We start from the raw sequence: 16,006 nt of genomic DNA on the forward strand, positions 1-16,006 counted from the left end.
TAATGATAGCTAGATTTCGTGACAGATCATTGCGGCAAGTGTAATGATAGGTCACTGTAATGGTGCCATGTTGAGGGTCGGAGTTCGATGCCCGGCCGAGCCAGTGTATAATGATTTTCCCTGTGACTATTGATTGAAATTATGTTGTGTTTGTTTATGTTATATGTTCTTCAATATGTGGGCAATGCAAATTTTGATTTTGCAGTTGCAATATTTCTTGTGATGTTGAATTCAGTTCACGGTGGTTGTTTATACTTGCGGCAATGAGGTTCATCCCATTGTCTGTAGAATCAGTGTAGGTTAAGATGTATTTAACATTATAGTATAGGGTTTCTTGCTACAGGGTAGGCATATGTTTTGTATATGATAAAACAGCTAATTAAGCATATGTGAGATATTTATCATTTTAATGAATCGGTAAATTAATTTAATTTATTTATGTCAGGGTTACTTTTCGATTTCGTGCGTGCGTTCCATATTATCAGCATTATATGAGGAAGGATGGTACTGAGAAAGAATAAGTTAAATAGTTTCGGACTCAAATAATAATAGGGATTATTTTTATATAAAATTTGTGATGAATAATTTTATGATATATAAAATTTTGGATTGAATTACCAAATCTAACAAACGTAGTTGGATAAATTTATGATTTTCAAGGTAACAATTATACCGACATTGATAACTGCGAATTTGTAAATTATAATGAATTTAATGGATTTAATTAATTAAAAGATGAGTTGTGAATTACACGGCGGATGTTGCTTAATGAATTTACACAGCCTCATACATTTCATTTTGAAGAGTGTATTTAAATAAATAATTTGGTATCTAGTAAATGGAAACTACAAGGGTTATCATATGGTGAGGAAATAACTTAAAGGTATGGAGAGCAAATATGAATTTGTTATTCAAAGAATGAACGGAAGAAGTTTTGGTTGTATTAACATTTTAAAAAGGTACTTTGACAAATTAACAAAGGTCATGATGATAGATTATTATAATATTTTATTATTGAAAATTTTGAAATATGGTGGTACCAAAATATGAGTGGAATGGAATTGGATTAAAAATTTTGAAGTACTGAAGTAGAGTTGATGAATAAGATGAAAGGGAATTGTAATAAAGATGAAGTAATGTGTTTAGAAGGATTTGAAATCTATGAGTCATGAGGTTGATATTTTATAGTCGAGGGTGATAGAGGTTGTGAACTATATTTGGTCCGAAGAGTTTATTGTTTGTATAGAAGTATACTGCTTTGCCAAAGTTTAGCTTTTTCAATAAATTTTGCATTCGTAAATGTTCTCATTCGGATTTTATTTAATTATTTTATTTCTTCTCTTTTATCCTTCCCGCTTGATTAATTTAAGGTTAGTTTATAATATCTGAAGATATCTCTGAGGGTAGTACCCAGTCAGCGACCCTGGGATGTCTCGAGCCGGCGCCACATTTCAAAGGCAGGAAGGGTAGAGGGTTGAATATATTCACAAAATTACAAATTACACGGTACTATTTTCCACCCATCTAGGGGTCATCATCAGCCGTATTGGAGCAAAGATCATTTGTGGCGAAATCCTAAGAAAATGTTATTTTACAGAATAACAAGTGAAATGAGATGTTATTATGGTAATAGTTAATAATACAAGGAATATACATACTAAGAGGTTTTTAACAAAGAATAAAGTATAAATGGGGTGTTGTAAAAATTATAATCATGGAAATCAGTAAGTTCTTGTATTGAAATGAAATATGACTTAGGAAGAGGGCTTAAGGTGGGGCTGAAGGGTGCGGGAGAAAGTGTAATTGTCTTGGAAAAGTACCTTTGATTAAATTTAGGATTGAGTTTAGGTTGGCTGCATTATTGTTTCTGAGGAAAGTGATAAATAGATCGAAGAGTATGTTGGGTTTCTCTGAGATTTCGTTGAGATTGTGACTGGCATTAAAGTATTGGTCTAGGTGTACGTAGTAATTTTCCATTATGTTGAGTAAAGGGCCCTTGTTTGCTAATACGAGGATGTCCATGTCTTGTTCAATATTGGTGAAATTATGGTTATAATCTTGCATGTGTTGGCCGATGGCTGAAAACCTGTTGTATTTTATTGCGTTAGTGTGCTCGTGGTATCTGATAATGAAGTTTCTCCCGGTTTGCCCGATGTAGGTTTTTTTACAGGTGGTACATTTGATCCTATAAACTCCTGATTTTAAAAAACTGCTGGTCTTGTTGATGTGTGAAGTATTGTATAAAACGTTCATGTTCTTATTGTTGGTTTTGAAGGCTATTTTAACGCCTTGTTTCTTAAAGATGTTGGTTAACTTGTAGATATCATTGTTGAACGTGAAGGTGGAAAATGTTAGAAGTTTGGTTATTTCTTTTTTGAGGGTAGTTTTTGGGCGATGTTTGTGTTTATTGATTATCCTTTCTATAAAATGATTGCTGTAGCCGTTGAATTTTGCGATTCCGCGGATTGTGTTGAGTTCGTTTTTTAGATCTTTATTGGACATATGTATGCTGAAGGCTCGGTGAACTAGGCTGTTGTATGTGGCTCGTTTGTGGGACTGGGGGTGCACTGAATCAACATCTTTAAGAAACAAGGCGTTAAAATAGCCTTCAAAACCAACAATAAGAACATGAACGTTTTATACAATACTTCACACATCAACAAGACCAGCAGTTTTTTAAAATCAGGAGTTTATAGGATCAAATGTACCACCTGTAAAAAAACCTACATCGGGCAAACCGGGAGAAACTTCATTATCAGATACCACGAGCACACTAACGCAATAAAATACAACAGGTTTTCAGCCATCGGCCAACACATGCAAGATTATAACCATAATTTCACCAATATTGAACAAGACATGGACATCCTCGTATTAGCAAACAAGGGCCCTTTACTCAACATAATGGAAAATTACTACATATACCTAGACCAATACTTTAATGCCAGTCACAATCTCAACGAAATCTCAGAGAAACCCAACATACTCTTCGATCTATTTATCACTTTCCTCAGAAACAATAATGCAGCCAACCTAAACTCAATCCTAAATTTAATCAAAGGTACTTTTCCAAGACAATTACACTTTCTCCCGCACCCTTCAGCCCCACCTTAAGCCCTCTTCCTAAGCCATATTTCATTTCAATACAAGAACTTACTGATTTCCATGATTATAATTTTTACAACACCCCATTTATACTTTATTCTTTGTTAAAAACCTCTTAGTATGTATATTCCTTGTATTATTAACTATTACCATAATAACATCTCATTTCACTTGTTATTCTTTAAAATAACATTTTCTTAGGATTTCGCCACAAATGATCTTTGCTCCAATACGGCTGATGATGACCCCTAGATGGGTCGAAACTAGTACCGTGTAATTTGTAATTTTGTGAATATATTGTAGTATTGAAAAGGTGGAAACGTTTACGTTGTTATTATTATTACTTATATATTATTCTCAGTTCAATACGGACCAAAAACATGAAATTCATAACCATCAAAGAAATTAAAGGGCCGGGCTGAGTGGCTCAGACGGTTAAGGCGCTGGCCTTCTAACCCCATCTTGGCAGGTTCGATCCTGGCTCAGTCCGGTGGTATTTGAAGGTGCTCAAATACGACAGCCCCGTGTCGGTAGATTTACTGGCACGTTAAAGAACTCCTGCGGGACTAAATTCCGGCACCTCGGCGTCTCCGAAGACCTTAAAAAGTAGTTAGTGGGACGTAAAGCAAATAACATTATTATTAAGAAATTAAAGTGACACAGATTAACCTACCGTCAAGCAGAGAAGAGGAATCTAAACTTAACAACAACAACAACAACAACAAAAGACTCAGATTTGTGTTTGTCAGTTTATTTTTTTCAAGCTATCATATAACAATCATACATTCAGCTCTATTCTTGTTGTATGGTCCCAATTTTAAGAGAATATAGTTTTCAGTTCCCTAAAAATAGGGGTCTTGATTTATTTATTTATTTTTGCACAAAATGGACAAGATATGCATCTCTGTCTTTGTTCTCCTTTCTTCTCCTTTTTCATTAGACTTGGGCAAAAAATTAGGCTAAAAATTACTTAATCATGTTCCAACTGCCTTGAAAAATTATTGCACATATGTACTGGGTCATCCAATTATCTTGGAACTGGAGCGGCGGCTGGGAGTGACTATGCCAATAGCTGCACAGGAGGGAGGGGAGTCTGGAGGACTACCATGTCTGGCTGTGTCTCGCAACGCAGTTTGTTTTGTGTTTTAGTGATGGCAACACCAATGTGCAAAGTGAAGTACGAAAACATGGAAAATAGGAACAATAGGTCTAATTATTCTACTCCACATCGAGTGTTTATTTACAAATTCATATGTCCGTACAGAATCTGCTCGTGCTGTTTCGAGATTATTTCAAGAGAATTCTGAGGTGACAGTTTCAAGCTGTGAGACAGTTCATAGATTAGTTAATAAACTTTGTGAAATAGGAAATATTAATGATAAGAAGTGAAGAAGGTGACATAGAAGACACTGAAAAGTTCTCCCAAGAAATCTCTTAGTCATCTTTCTCAGCAAACTTCACAACGAAGTTACTTAAATTAAAACCCTATAAATGTATTGTGGTGCAAGAATGTAAACCGGGTGACTGTGTGTAGGATTAGATTTAGTGAATGGATTTTGAATTAAGTGCATGACGAAGAAATTGATCCCAATGTCATTCTCTTCTCAGACAAAGCGTGGTTTCACTTACAAGGGTATGTAAATTCTAAAAACAACTGATATTGGAATGATACAAATTTCAGTTACCATAGGCAACCAAGAATGAGTTCGCTAGAAAAATTACAATTTCCAATAATGGACCAATTATATTTTTAAAAGTGTATTAGAATTTATCAGGCAGTTTCTCTAGCTTCATCTCATACTGCCCAGCTGGTGGGACATGATAGCTTGCTGGCCAAGGCCTCAGCTGCAGTTCTAGGTTAAATGGAGGATCCTGTATTTTGTTGATAATTTCAACCATTAACTCTGACTGAAAAAAAGGGTCCTGTTTTTTAGGAAGGGGTAAGGAGAGTTCCGAAATAGGCACATGATCCTAGCCCCAACGTTTCCCCCCATCTGCCTGTTCCTCCTATGTCAAATTGAAAATTGTGTCTACTTTCTGTATATCTAAAACACCACCACCAACAACAAAAATGTTTTCAAATTTTCAGGGATTACAGGAAGTGATTTTTGATGGGAAGTTAATGTTGAACGCCATGTGTTTTCTTTCGTCAGAGGTCAGCACAATCAGACTGCTACAGCCCCAGTCGAAGGGGGACAGAGTCACGCACCTCACCGGCGTCAGTGCGTTCCGAGATTTGGACGAGCGCGGGTAACGGTATTGTGTTTGTGCGCTACAACATGGACCACAGCGTCCTAATGTATATTTTGTACAGTGTAAATAGTTTTGTGAATAAATTAAGTATGTAATGTACATTATGTTGGCCTTCCCTTTGCACTTACTGATGAACATTTCGTGGACTGTGGGAAGAGCTAGGCCTCGTTCAACATGAGTAACCTCGAAAACGAGACCGAACATTTTGGTCCTCCAGTGCCCGATGTGATTCAGTGACGATATTACATCTCATAATCTGCGCATTTAGGCCTATTAGTGATAACAGTTTATTTACAAGTCTTTACATTTGTGAAGTACGAATGTGTTCGTTTTACCGCCAAACTTACAACCACCCACGTGCTAAGTACTGTGGAGTAAGGTACAAATGAGTGACTTCACCTAACGTGCCGTATATGTGATTCACAACCATTTTCTACATGAAACACTGTGACTTGTGATGTGATTAACTGAGTTCTAATACAGTTCCCATTCATTTTAAACTTCGAGATTGAAGCGTGTGTTGCCGCCATCTTGCGCGGACGAATACAGTCTTGCCAACCCAATTGATGGCAATTCCAAGGAGTAGTAATCCAGATCCGTAGCAGTAGTTCCAGAAGTGACCACCAGAGTGCAGCCCAGCCGCGCAGTGCTCTTTGGTTTTTAGCCCTGCTGTGGAAGGATACATTCTCCTGATCTGTAAGTAATCTGGCATTCCCAGTCCCTTATAATACATCCATTATTTCTTGTTATCCTTCACCATGGATCCTGTCCAGCGAAAAGGTCTCATAAAAAAGAGAGCAGTTATTAAGTCTCGTATAAAACGTATAGCTAGTTTTGTCAGTACATTTAATGAAGGCTCAAATCTGAATGATATTCGAGTTAGGCAAGGCTGCTATGTTCGAGTAAGGAGGAATACAACGATGTTCAAACCCAGTTAGAAATTAGCGATACCGAAGAAGTTCACGATGCAGATAGGGAATCCACTGAAGAACTCATCCTAGAAATAGAATCTAAGATGGAAACTCTGTTGAATGCAAATTCGAATGCAACTTCCCCCGCAACATCTAGTTCTTCAAATACCAGTAGCATACATGAAATAAGACTCCCTACAATTTCACTGCCAAAATTTACAGGAATTATTTCTGAATTTATTCATTTTTGAGATACCTTCCAGAGCCTAGTAATTAATAATCATGCCTTAACAGACATACAGAGGTACTATTACCTACTATCATGCTTATCGGGAGAGTCTCATAAATTAATTGAAAGCTTGCCCGTCACTGAAAGCAATTTCAAGGTAGCTTGGGAATTAATCTTTCAGAGATATAATAACCCCAAATTGATTGTAGACCTACACGTTAAGCAACTGCTAGATCTTCCGTCAGTTAAAACAGAGTCAGCTAAGGACTTAAGAGTGTTGCTAAATCTTCACTGCCAAAATTTACAGGAATTATTTCTGAATTTATTCATTTTTGAGATACCTTCCAGAGCCTAGTAATTAATAATCATGCCTTAACAGACATACAGAGGTACTATTACCTACTATCATGCTTATCGGGAGAACCTCATAAATTAATTGAAAGCTTGCCCGTCACTGAAAGCAATTTCAAGGTAGCTTGGGAATTAATCTTTCAGAGATATAATAACCCCAAATTGATTGTAGACCTACACGTTAAGCAACTGCTAGATCTTCCGTCAGTTAAAACAGAGTCAGCTAAGGACTTACGAGTGTTGCTAAATCAACTGCTGAGCAACCTGAGCGCTATTGAAGTAATGGAAATAGATGTGCCTCTGCATGAAATTTTGTTATCTCGCTTAGTGCTAGATCGAATCAGCCTCGGTCTAAGAAAACAGTGGGAAGTTAAATCTTCAGATAAGAAGTTCCCTCGCTTGAAGGATTTAGTAGCTTTCTTGGAGAATAGTTGTCAAACTCTGGAGCTAATCAACCCCGAAAAACACCAAAGCGACCAGCAACAGGTTGTATCCAAACATGGTGGCGATAAGAGCAGTAAGAAGTCCTTTGTCACAACAGCAACTCATTGTGAGTTTTGTAAGGCTTCTCACACCCTAACAAAATGCCCTAAGTTTCGTGAAGCCAGCGTTGGAAATAGAATAGATTTCACCAAGAAGTGTAAACTTTGCTTTAACTGTCTGGGTGCTAATCATACTTTAAAGGAGTGTAGTTCAGGAAATTGTCGAATCTGCAATAATAGACATCGTACTCTGTTGCACAAGGAGCAGAGTACATCCTACAATGCTTCTACTACATCAGAAACCAACCAGACTCAGCAGCAAACCTACTGTGCTGTGAAGAGCAACTATACTCATGTAGAAGTTCTATTGTCAACAGCTCTCGTAGTGGTCACAGACAAACGTGGGAGTGCACATCAGTGCTGAGCTCTACCTGATAGTGCGTCTCAAATGCATTTCATGTCCAGGCGTTTGGCAGATCGCTTAGGGATTGAATTGAGTCGGCACTCAATGCCTATAAGGGGAATTAGTGATACTAAGGCAACTGAATCATCACATATTTGTCAAATCCAAGTTACATCTAGGGTCACAGACTACACTACACCTATTGTTTGTGCTGTATTTCCTCGCATAACTGGTCAGCTCATTACAGTACAGCTTGACACGTCTGACTGGCAGCTACCACAGGACATTTCCTTGGCGGATCCTCAATTTAGTACACCAGGTGAAGTTGATTTACTACTGGGGGCTTCTGTGTTTTTTGACATACTGGGTCGTGGTCAACTCACGAGAGAAAATCATCCTGTACTACAGGACACTGAATTTGGCTGGATCTTATCAGGCAAGATACCACCACACTCTCTAAAGTCTACCAGCAAGAAAGTAATGTCTTGTCTTGTGCGCGGCAATGAACTGCACGTACAGGTCGAACGATTTTGGCAACAAGAGGAAGTAAAGATGTCTCCCCCACGTTCTAAGGAAGAAAATCAGTGCGAAGAACACTTTGTGAACAACACTACTAGGGATAGCACCGGAAGATATGTTGTAAGACTGCCTATTAAACCACATCATGAGGAACTTGGGGATTCATTTAAATACGCCACTCGTTGCCTCAGTCAAACTGAACAGCGGTTACATCGCCAACCAGACTTGAAGAAGGACTATGTTGAGTTCATGACAGAATATGCTGATCTTCATCACATGGAACTTGTGACAACGCAAACCAATAAGCCAACATATTACCTGCCGCATCATGCTGTAATTAAGCAGTCCAGCACTACCACTAAGGTCAGAGTCGTCTTCAACGCCTCTGCTAAAACTACTAGTAACTACTCACTGAACGATATCTTGATGGTTGGACCTACGGTGCAAGAAGACTTGTATTCTATCATCTTGAGATTTAGAACACATAAGTATGCCTTCACTGCAGATGTTACAAAAATGTACAGGCAAATTCTACTTCATCCTGATGACCAAGATCTGCAACGCATTGTATGGCGTTCATCTCCGAATGAACCTATCCAGATTTATCGACTTTCCACTGTAACTTATGGTACCTCAGCAGCGCCCTTTTTAGCCACGAGATGCCTGGTACAACTTGCCAACAATGGTGCACTGCAATACCCAAGAGCGTCGGAGACATTACGAAGAGACTTCTATGTTGATGATGTTCTGAGTGGAGCAGATACCATTGGAGATGCACTCAGTCTGCAACAAGAACTGATCAAACTACTCAGTAGTGCAGGCTTTCCTCTTCGTAAATGGTGTGCTAACCATCCTACTCTTTTAGAGCACATACCTCTTGAGCACCAAGAATCACAACTGCCCTGGAGTCTGAATGACAAGGAAGAGGGTACCATTAAGGCCTTGGGACTACTGTGGCATCCTCTAAAGGACATCTTCCAGTTTGTAGCTACCAGTCACACCCAGAAAACCACAACCTGGACAAAACGTAGTGTGTTATCCTGCATTTCATCCATTTTTGATCCTTTGGGCCTCTTAGGTCCAGTAATAATAAAATGTAAAATTTTCTTGCAACATTTATGGCAGGCGAAAGTGGACTGGAATCAGAGTTTGCCTCCTGAGCTAATAACTACTTGGGAACAGTTTCATGCATATTTGCCATCACTCAACGACATTCGCATCCCTCGAAGAGTGACGGGAGATGGAGAGATTAAACAATATGAGTTACACAGATTCTCTGATGCTTCAGAAAGGGCCTTTGGAGCATCTGTTTACCTTCGGAGTATAGATGTCAAGGATAATGTAACAGTAGTGCTGTTAAGCTCCAAATCCAGAGTAGCACCACTGAAACAGATTTCCCTCCCTAGACTTGAACTATGTGGTGCATTACTCCTTGTAAAATTAATGGATAAGGTTAAAACTGCACTTAACCTCAAAATTGAACAAAACTACTATTGGACTGATTCTACCATAGTACTAGCTTGGCTTGCAGGAGAGCCCGCATCTTGGAAAACGTTTGTTGGTAACCGAGTGTCTGAGATACAACAACTTTCATCTGTAGAACAGTGGAACCAGGTGACGTCACAGGACAATCCAGCTAACATCATTTCGAGAGGGATTGAACCACATCTTCTTCAAGACAATCTGTTATGGTGGGCGGGACCATCCTGGCTCTACCAGCCACCGTCAACCTGGCCTGTCAGCGACATGAAGAAAACTTCCGAACTCACTGATGTACAAGAGCAATGTTTGCTTACTTGTTGTCAGTCATTTCCTTGAAGACTTAGTCCAACGCTTTTCTTCTTGGTCACGGCTGGTGAGAGTCATGGACTTCATACTGAGATACATAAACAACCTCAGGCTTGCTGCTTCAAGGAGACAGGTGGGAAGTCTGACTGTAGTAGAACTTCAGGAGGCATCGCACAGGATCATTCGTACTGCCCAAGAACGAGAATATGGTAAGGAGCTTCAAGATCTGCGACTTGGCAGACCGATCACAAAGGACAGCAAGTTGAAGTCTCTTCATCCCTTTGTAGATGCAAACCAGATGCTTAGGGTGGGCGGCAGATTGGAACAACGCAAGCTCCGTACAGCCAGAAACATCCCATCATCCTACCACCTAATCATCATGTGACCAGGTTGTTAGTAATGTGTGAGCACATGCGACTTCTGCATGCTGGACTCCAACTTCTGCTTGCAACCATTAGACAACGATATTGGATACCTAATGGTAAGTCTGTCATTAGGCACATAACACACAAGTGTCTCCCTTGCTACAAGTTGAAGGCGAGTACATCAACTCAACTCATGGGCCAGCTCCCACACCACAGGGTAGAACCCAACAGACCATTTTTGAATTGCGGAGTTGACTATGGGGGTCCACTTTACATTAAGCAAGGGACTCGTAAGAGCAAAACAAAGCTAAAATGTTATATTGCTCTATTCATCTGCATGGCTACCAAGGCGATCCATCTTGAACTTGTCTCTGACCTGTCTACTGATGCGTTCCTAGCTGCTCTGCGTAGATTTACATCGCGTCGGGGTATCTGCCAGAATATCTACAGCGACAATGGAAGTACCTTCGTGGGAGCAAGAAACAAGCTATGGGAGCTTCACACCCTTTGCAGATCTCAAGTACATAAGAGGAAGGTGTATGACTTCGCATCTCAATGTGGAATCAAGTGGCATTTTATTCCACCGCATGCCCCTCATTTTGGTGGGCTGTGGGAGGCTGGCATAAAGTCTACTAAGTCCCATTTGAAGAAGGTTGCAGGAAATCTTGTACTGACTTTTGAAGAAATGTCCACGTTGTTAGTTCAGATTGAGGCATGCCTGAATTCGAGACCAATAACCAAATTGTCTGATAATCCTGATGACTATTCATTCCTGGCTCCCGGTCACTTCCTGATTGGAGAACCTCTCACAACCATCCCAGAGCCAGATTTACTTACAGTTTCAGGTTCTCGTCTAACCAGGTGGCAACTACTTCAGCGTTGCAGACAGTACTTCTGGAAGCGATGGTCAAGGGACTATCTATGTCAACTCCAGCAGCGGACTAAGTGGTCAGCAGGAAGGGTCAACCTTCAACCCGGAACTCTGGTTCTTCTCAAGGAAGACAACTTGCCACCTCTCGTGTGGCAGACAGGGATCGTGGTAGATATGCACGCAGGTGCTGACGGCTTGGTGCGAGTTGCCACTATTCGCACGCCCAAGGGGACCTTCAAACGGCCGATTGCAAAACTTTGCGTCTTCCCAGAAGAGGTTGAAACTGTATATAGTGAAAAAGTGTAATTAGTGAAAAGGTGTAATCTTTGATGTGCTAAAACTTTGGTTTTTTCATTTGACTTTTTCAGTGTGAGTGCTAATTTTTATTGTTCTTAATAATATTTATTTTTGTAATTTATATATAAATTAGATGGGCGGTATGTTGAACGCCATGTGTTTTCTTTCGTCAGAGGTCAGCACAATCAGACTGCTACAACCCCAGTCGAAGGGGGACAGAGTCACGCGCCTCACCGGCGTCAGTGCGGTCCGAGATTTGGACGAGCGCAGGTAACGGTATTGTGCTTGTGCGCTACAACATGGACCACAGCGTCCTAATGTATATTTTGTACAGTGTAAATAGTTTTGTGAATAAATTAAGTATGTAATGTACATTATGTTGGCCTTCCCTTTGCACTTAATGATGAAGTACATTTCGTGGACTGTGGGAAGAGCTAGGCCTCGTTCAACATGAATAACCTCGAAAACGAGACCGAACAGTTAAAAATTTGGACCCAAACAACAAAGCAAGCTTATTTCCACAACTACCATGAATTTTCTACAGGTAAAATATATTGCCTAGACTACCTGCCGTGCATTAACGTATTCTTGTAGAATCTACATTTTAATGCAGTGGTACTAGACCTTTCCTTTTTAAGTAAGAGACTGCTGTTGATGAAAGGTTTTCCAGGCAGCACCAATTTGTTCTCAACTTCAATAAGAACTCAAGCACTTGTTTTATTTAATTGTCAATTTGGTTTTCATTATTTTCTTTAGGTACCATCCAGGTATTCGCCTGGAAGTGAAAGACAAAGCCAAGGAAATCTACTTCTTGGATGGCATTATTTAATTCTGAGTTCAGTTAGTTCCAGTGGCTCAAACTAATTTAAATTTGTGATGAAGCAGAGGATCAGACATGGTAGATTAATTTTTCCGTACACGAAGACATTAATTACTAAGTGATGTTAACCATCCACTGGTATTTTAAGAAAATAGAACTAAAGAACACATCCATATGAGTGTAGCAGGTTTTTTATGGTTCTGACAGTGACTATCTAAGAGTAGTTGTTGTTGGGGTTCTTTCCACCCTCACTCAGGAGGCAAATGATGGGATGGTACCTTATTCCTAGACAAACATGATGAAACACTCATATGTCTATGTTCGAGGACACTTAGGTATGCTTTGCTGGACTAGCAAGTAATATGCTTTCTGTAACTATACTTACTTTTGAAATCTTGTCTTCAGAGAAAACTGAAATTATAATTCCAACAAATCCTTCATCCATGAACTGGTACATGGCTTGAGTTCGAACATCTAAGAAGAAGGAAAAAAAAAAAAAAGGAAAAAAATATAATTTAAAATGTTCTTACATACATGCCTCTTACTTTCATTACCAGCAACATATAAAACAAATTTTGTATTTAAAGACAATTCCCACTACAACTTGAAATGATCGATTTTGAAATAATGTTACGAGATCATTACAAACTTCATTATGAAAGAAATTATTTCCACTTATGACAACAGTAAAACAACATAAAAGGTGGACAGAAAATGTCTTCTTTCTTTAGTAGGCCTACTGAATTGTTATATAGAATAAACCCCTGTTATCCGAAACACTTAACCAAAATGACCAAAAGACTGCAAAAGTTTGAGGATACATTTTAAACGTTAAATTCTGAACAAAATAAGGCCCACTGGCCAAAATGCTCAAACAGGGGTAAAATATTTTTTAATGAAGGGCAAATCCTCAAAAATTTGAACTCTTTTCTAGAAAAGCATATGGTGACCTTCCCTTGTAAGCTTAGCCTACTGACTAGATGGGAAATTCTGCAGCATCAAATGCAGAAGTTCTGGCGCTCCTGGTCGAACGACGACCTGAATTTTCTTTATTTTCTTTCCTTTTCTCATTATAAGGTATTTAACTTTTCAATGGAGCAACTTATTACTTAAAAATATCAAGCTTTTTGTTTTCCATCTTGACAGCACATTTCAGTTTTCATTTTCCTAATTGTCAATCAAAAATAATTTCTTCAGCACGATTATATTTTGATGTATCTTACCAATTGATATATACAACCACTGTCACACTTCTCAAGACATTTCATCCATCAAAAACTTCAAGAACGAGTGCCTTTACATGTTCCTCCATGTCGTATTTTTTGTTATGTTTTTGACGATAAGATATTTCAAAATTAACTTTTTATAAGGACTTATTTTTAGTGTTATGTTTTAGAGTGGTTTTTAACTTTATAATTTATTTTGAAGGCTGAAGAAGGTTCAAGAGGGCCAAAACATGTACCTATTGTGTGATAATTCTTAAAATGATTATTTATAAATTTGTGTATTGACTAAGGTACAGTACTAACTGTACATTTTTCTTACACTATACAGTCAAAATGAAACAATCCAAATATGAGATTCTTATATTGCAGGACCTATCTTAGTCAGCGTGGCATAAAACCAATAGCAAAACAGAAAGTCCCTAATATCACCTAGTCAAAAGAAAACAATGTGATGGCCTACAGTGTACTAAGACCACAACATTCATCAACAATAACATTACACTGACTGACTATACTCTCTGCGCACTTTTTAGCGATAGATTTACACCCTACAGCTGAAGTGGTTGACCTCGGCAATCTTCGAGATTCGTACTGGCAATCTTTGAAACACAAACTATGAATCGCTTATGCATCGCTGTGCGACGTCTGGCGTACACTTTACGTACTAGTACTGTTGTTATTTACACAGCAAAGCCAAACTATAGAATTCACTCTAGGAATAAGATTCGCATCGAGAAATGTTATATAATGTGTGTGTGTGACACAGTTATTGGCTTAAAATAACAAAGATTTAGAAAATTCATATCGATCGATCATATTATCGACTCATACCAGATTTCATTTCCATTCAGTTGGCAGTACTTACGGAACCGGAAGCGCTCCCTTCTTACTCCTCAAACCCGTACACAAATCTATCGCTAAAAAGTGCGCAGATAGTAGGTGAGGTGTGTTCTGTCTATTCTACTGTCACTCATCTCTGCTAGATGGCAATACTGCTGCAATTACAGAAACTAACATGTCAACAATGGGTACACAACAACTAGTTTTAACTAACGCATTTATTATTTTGGATAAAACCTTGTACAACGTACAACATTACACAAACACCCAATGATGGCAGATAAAGATATGAATCTTATATCAAGCATCTTCTTCTCTTCAGACCTACTCCTTCAATTGGCAGTCCTCAAGAGTACCTTATGTAATTCAACACAAATGGACAAAAATTTGGCCCTTAAAATAGATCTCCTGTGATGGGGCCTTGAATATACTCCATAGTTATACAAGAACACCTTTTTTCTTAAAGCACCCATACATTTTTGTACATAAATATATAATTCAACTTACCAACATGGGACGGCCATACAGTGATGTGAGGATGGGAATGATACCATCCAAGTACCCTCATAGGCTGACCAAGTTCATGAGTAAGTCTGTCAGCTTGTATGGCAGCATTACTCAGTTGCTCGGGTGATATCTCAACTCTATCCTTCCGTTTGTCTGATCGACGCAACATAACAACGGCAGAGATGTGAGCAACTTTCTTTGAGTCGATCTAAACAAACAAAATGAAAGCTAAAATCTATTTGTCATTTCTTTTGAAATTGCTAATTCAGGAAACAGGTTGTATATGGATAAATAAGCAAGAAGAAATGTGGACTGTAAATGGAACAAGTGAAAAGGGTACCTTTGGTGGTTTCAGAAATTATTGCCAAGATTGTCAAAGTATATTCAGCAACATGAGGAACTGGGTGAAAAAGGATCCCAGGTAAACAGCAAGGATAGTATAGTAACTAAATGGATGACTTCAATTTAAAAACTGGAAACGGAACTGGAGGGTATGAGAAATGGGAAAAAATAACTTGCTGGTTTTCTGTGCTTGCATACAATTAGCAATTACTAATTCATTTTTCAAGCTGAAAGATTTATCATGTTATTGGTTTTACATTCCACCAACTACTTGTACGGTTTTCAGAGGTGCTGCAGTGCTGGAATTTTGTAACACAGGAGTTCCTGAGGCGGACATATTTCAACACCTTCAAATACCACCGGACTGAGCTAGGATCGAACCCACAGACTTGGGCTCAGAAACACAGCGCTTCAACCGTCTCAGCCACTTAGCCCAGCATGCTTAAAACTATTCACCACTATAATTAGAACGATAGCGGCATCAGTTCATAACAGACTACTTATATCTCAAATGACTTTGGATCATGAAATGTAAACTGGAATGTGCATGTATCCTGAGAATAGTTTCACTGATATCAATCACTATTTGACCTGTATGAGACAGAAATTCTTCAGTTATTTGCAGCATGGGGTGATGGGAACTTTTCTAATGGAGAGAATCACCATTGTTACAAACCAATGTAGACTTTTAAAAGAA

General features: G+C 38.7%; 1 protein-coding gene across 1 annotated transcript in view; it reads right to left on the minus strand.

Annotated features, from left to right (window-relative positions):
- LOC136877137 (lys-63-specific deubiquitinase BRCC36) overlaps window positions 1-16,006 on the minus strand; it is a 45,665-nt gene that overhangs the window by 26,947 nt on the left and 2,712 nt on the right. The window contains exons 2-3 of the mRNA XM_067150948.2: window positions 14,968-15,175; window positions 12,780-12,868 (exon numbers count right to left, since the gene is read on the minus strand). Of these exons, the coding sequence (XP_067007049.2) occupies window positions 12,780-12,868; window positions 14,968-15,175 (297 nt within the window). The remainder of the gene's footprint in view (window positions 1-12,779; window positions 12,869-14,967; window positions 15,176-16,006) is intronic.

Source organism: Anabrus simplex, chromosome 7 (assembly GCF_040414725.1).
Source record: "Anabrus simplex isolate iqAnaSimp1 chromosome 7, ASM4041472v1, whole genome shotgun sequence".
Taxonomy (NCBI): Eukaryota; Metazoa; Arthropoda; class Insecta; order Orthoptera; family Tettigoniidae; genus Anabrus; species Anabrus simplex.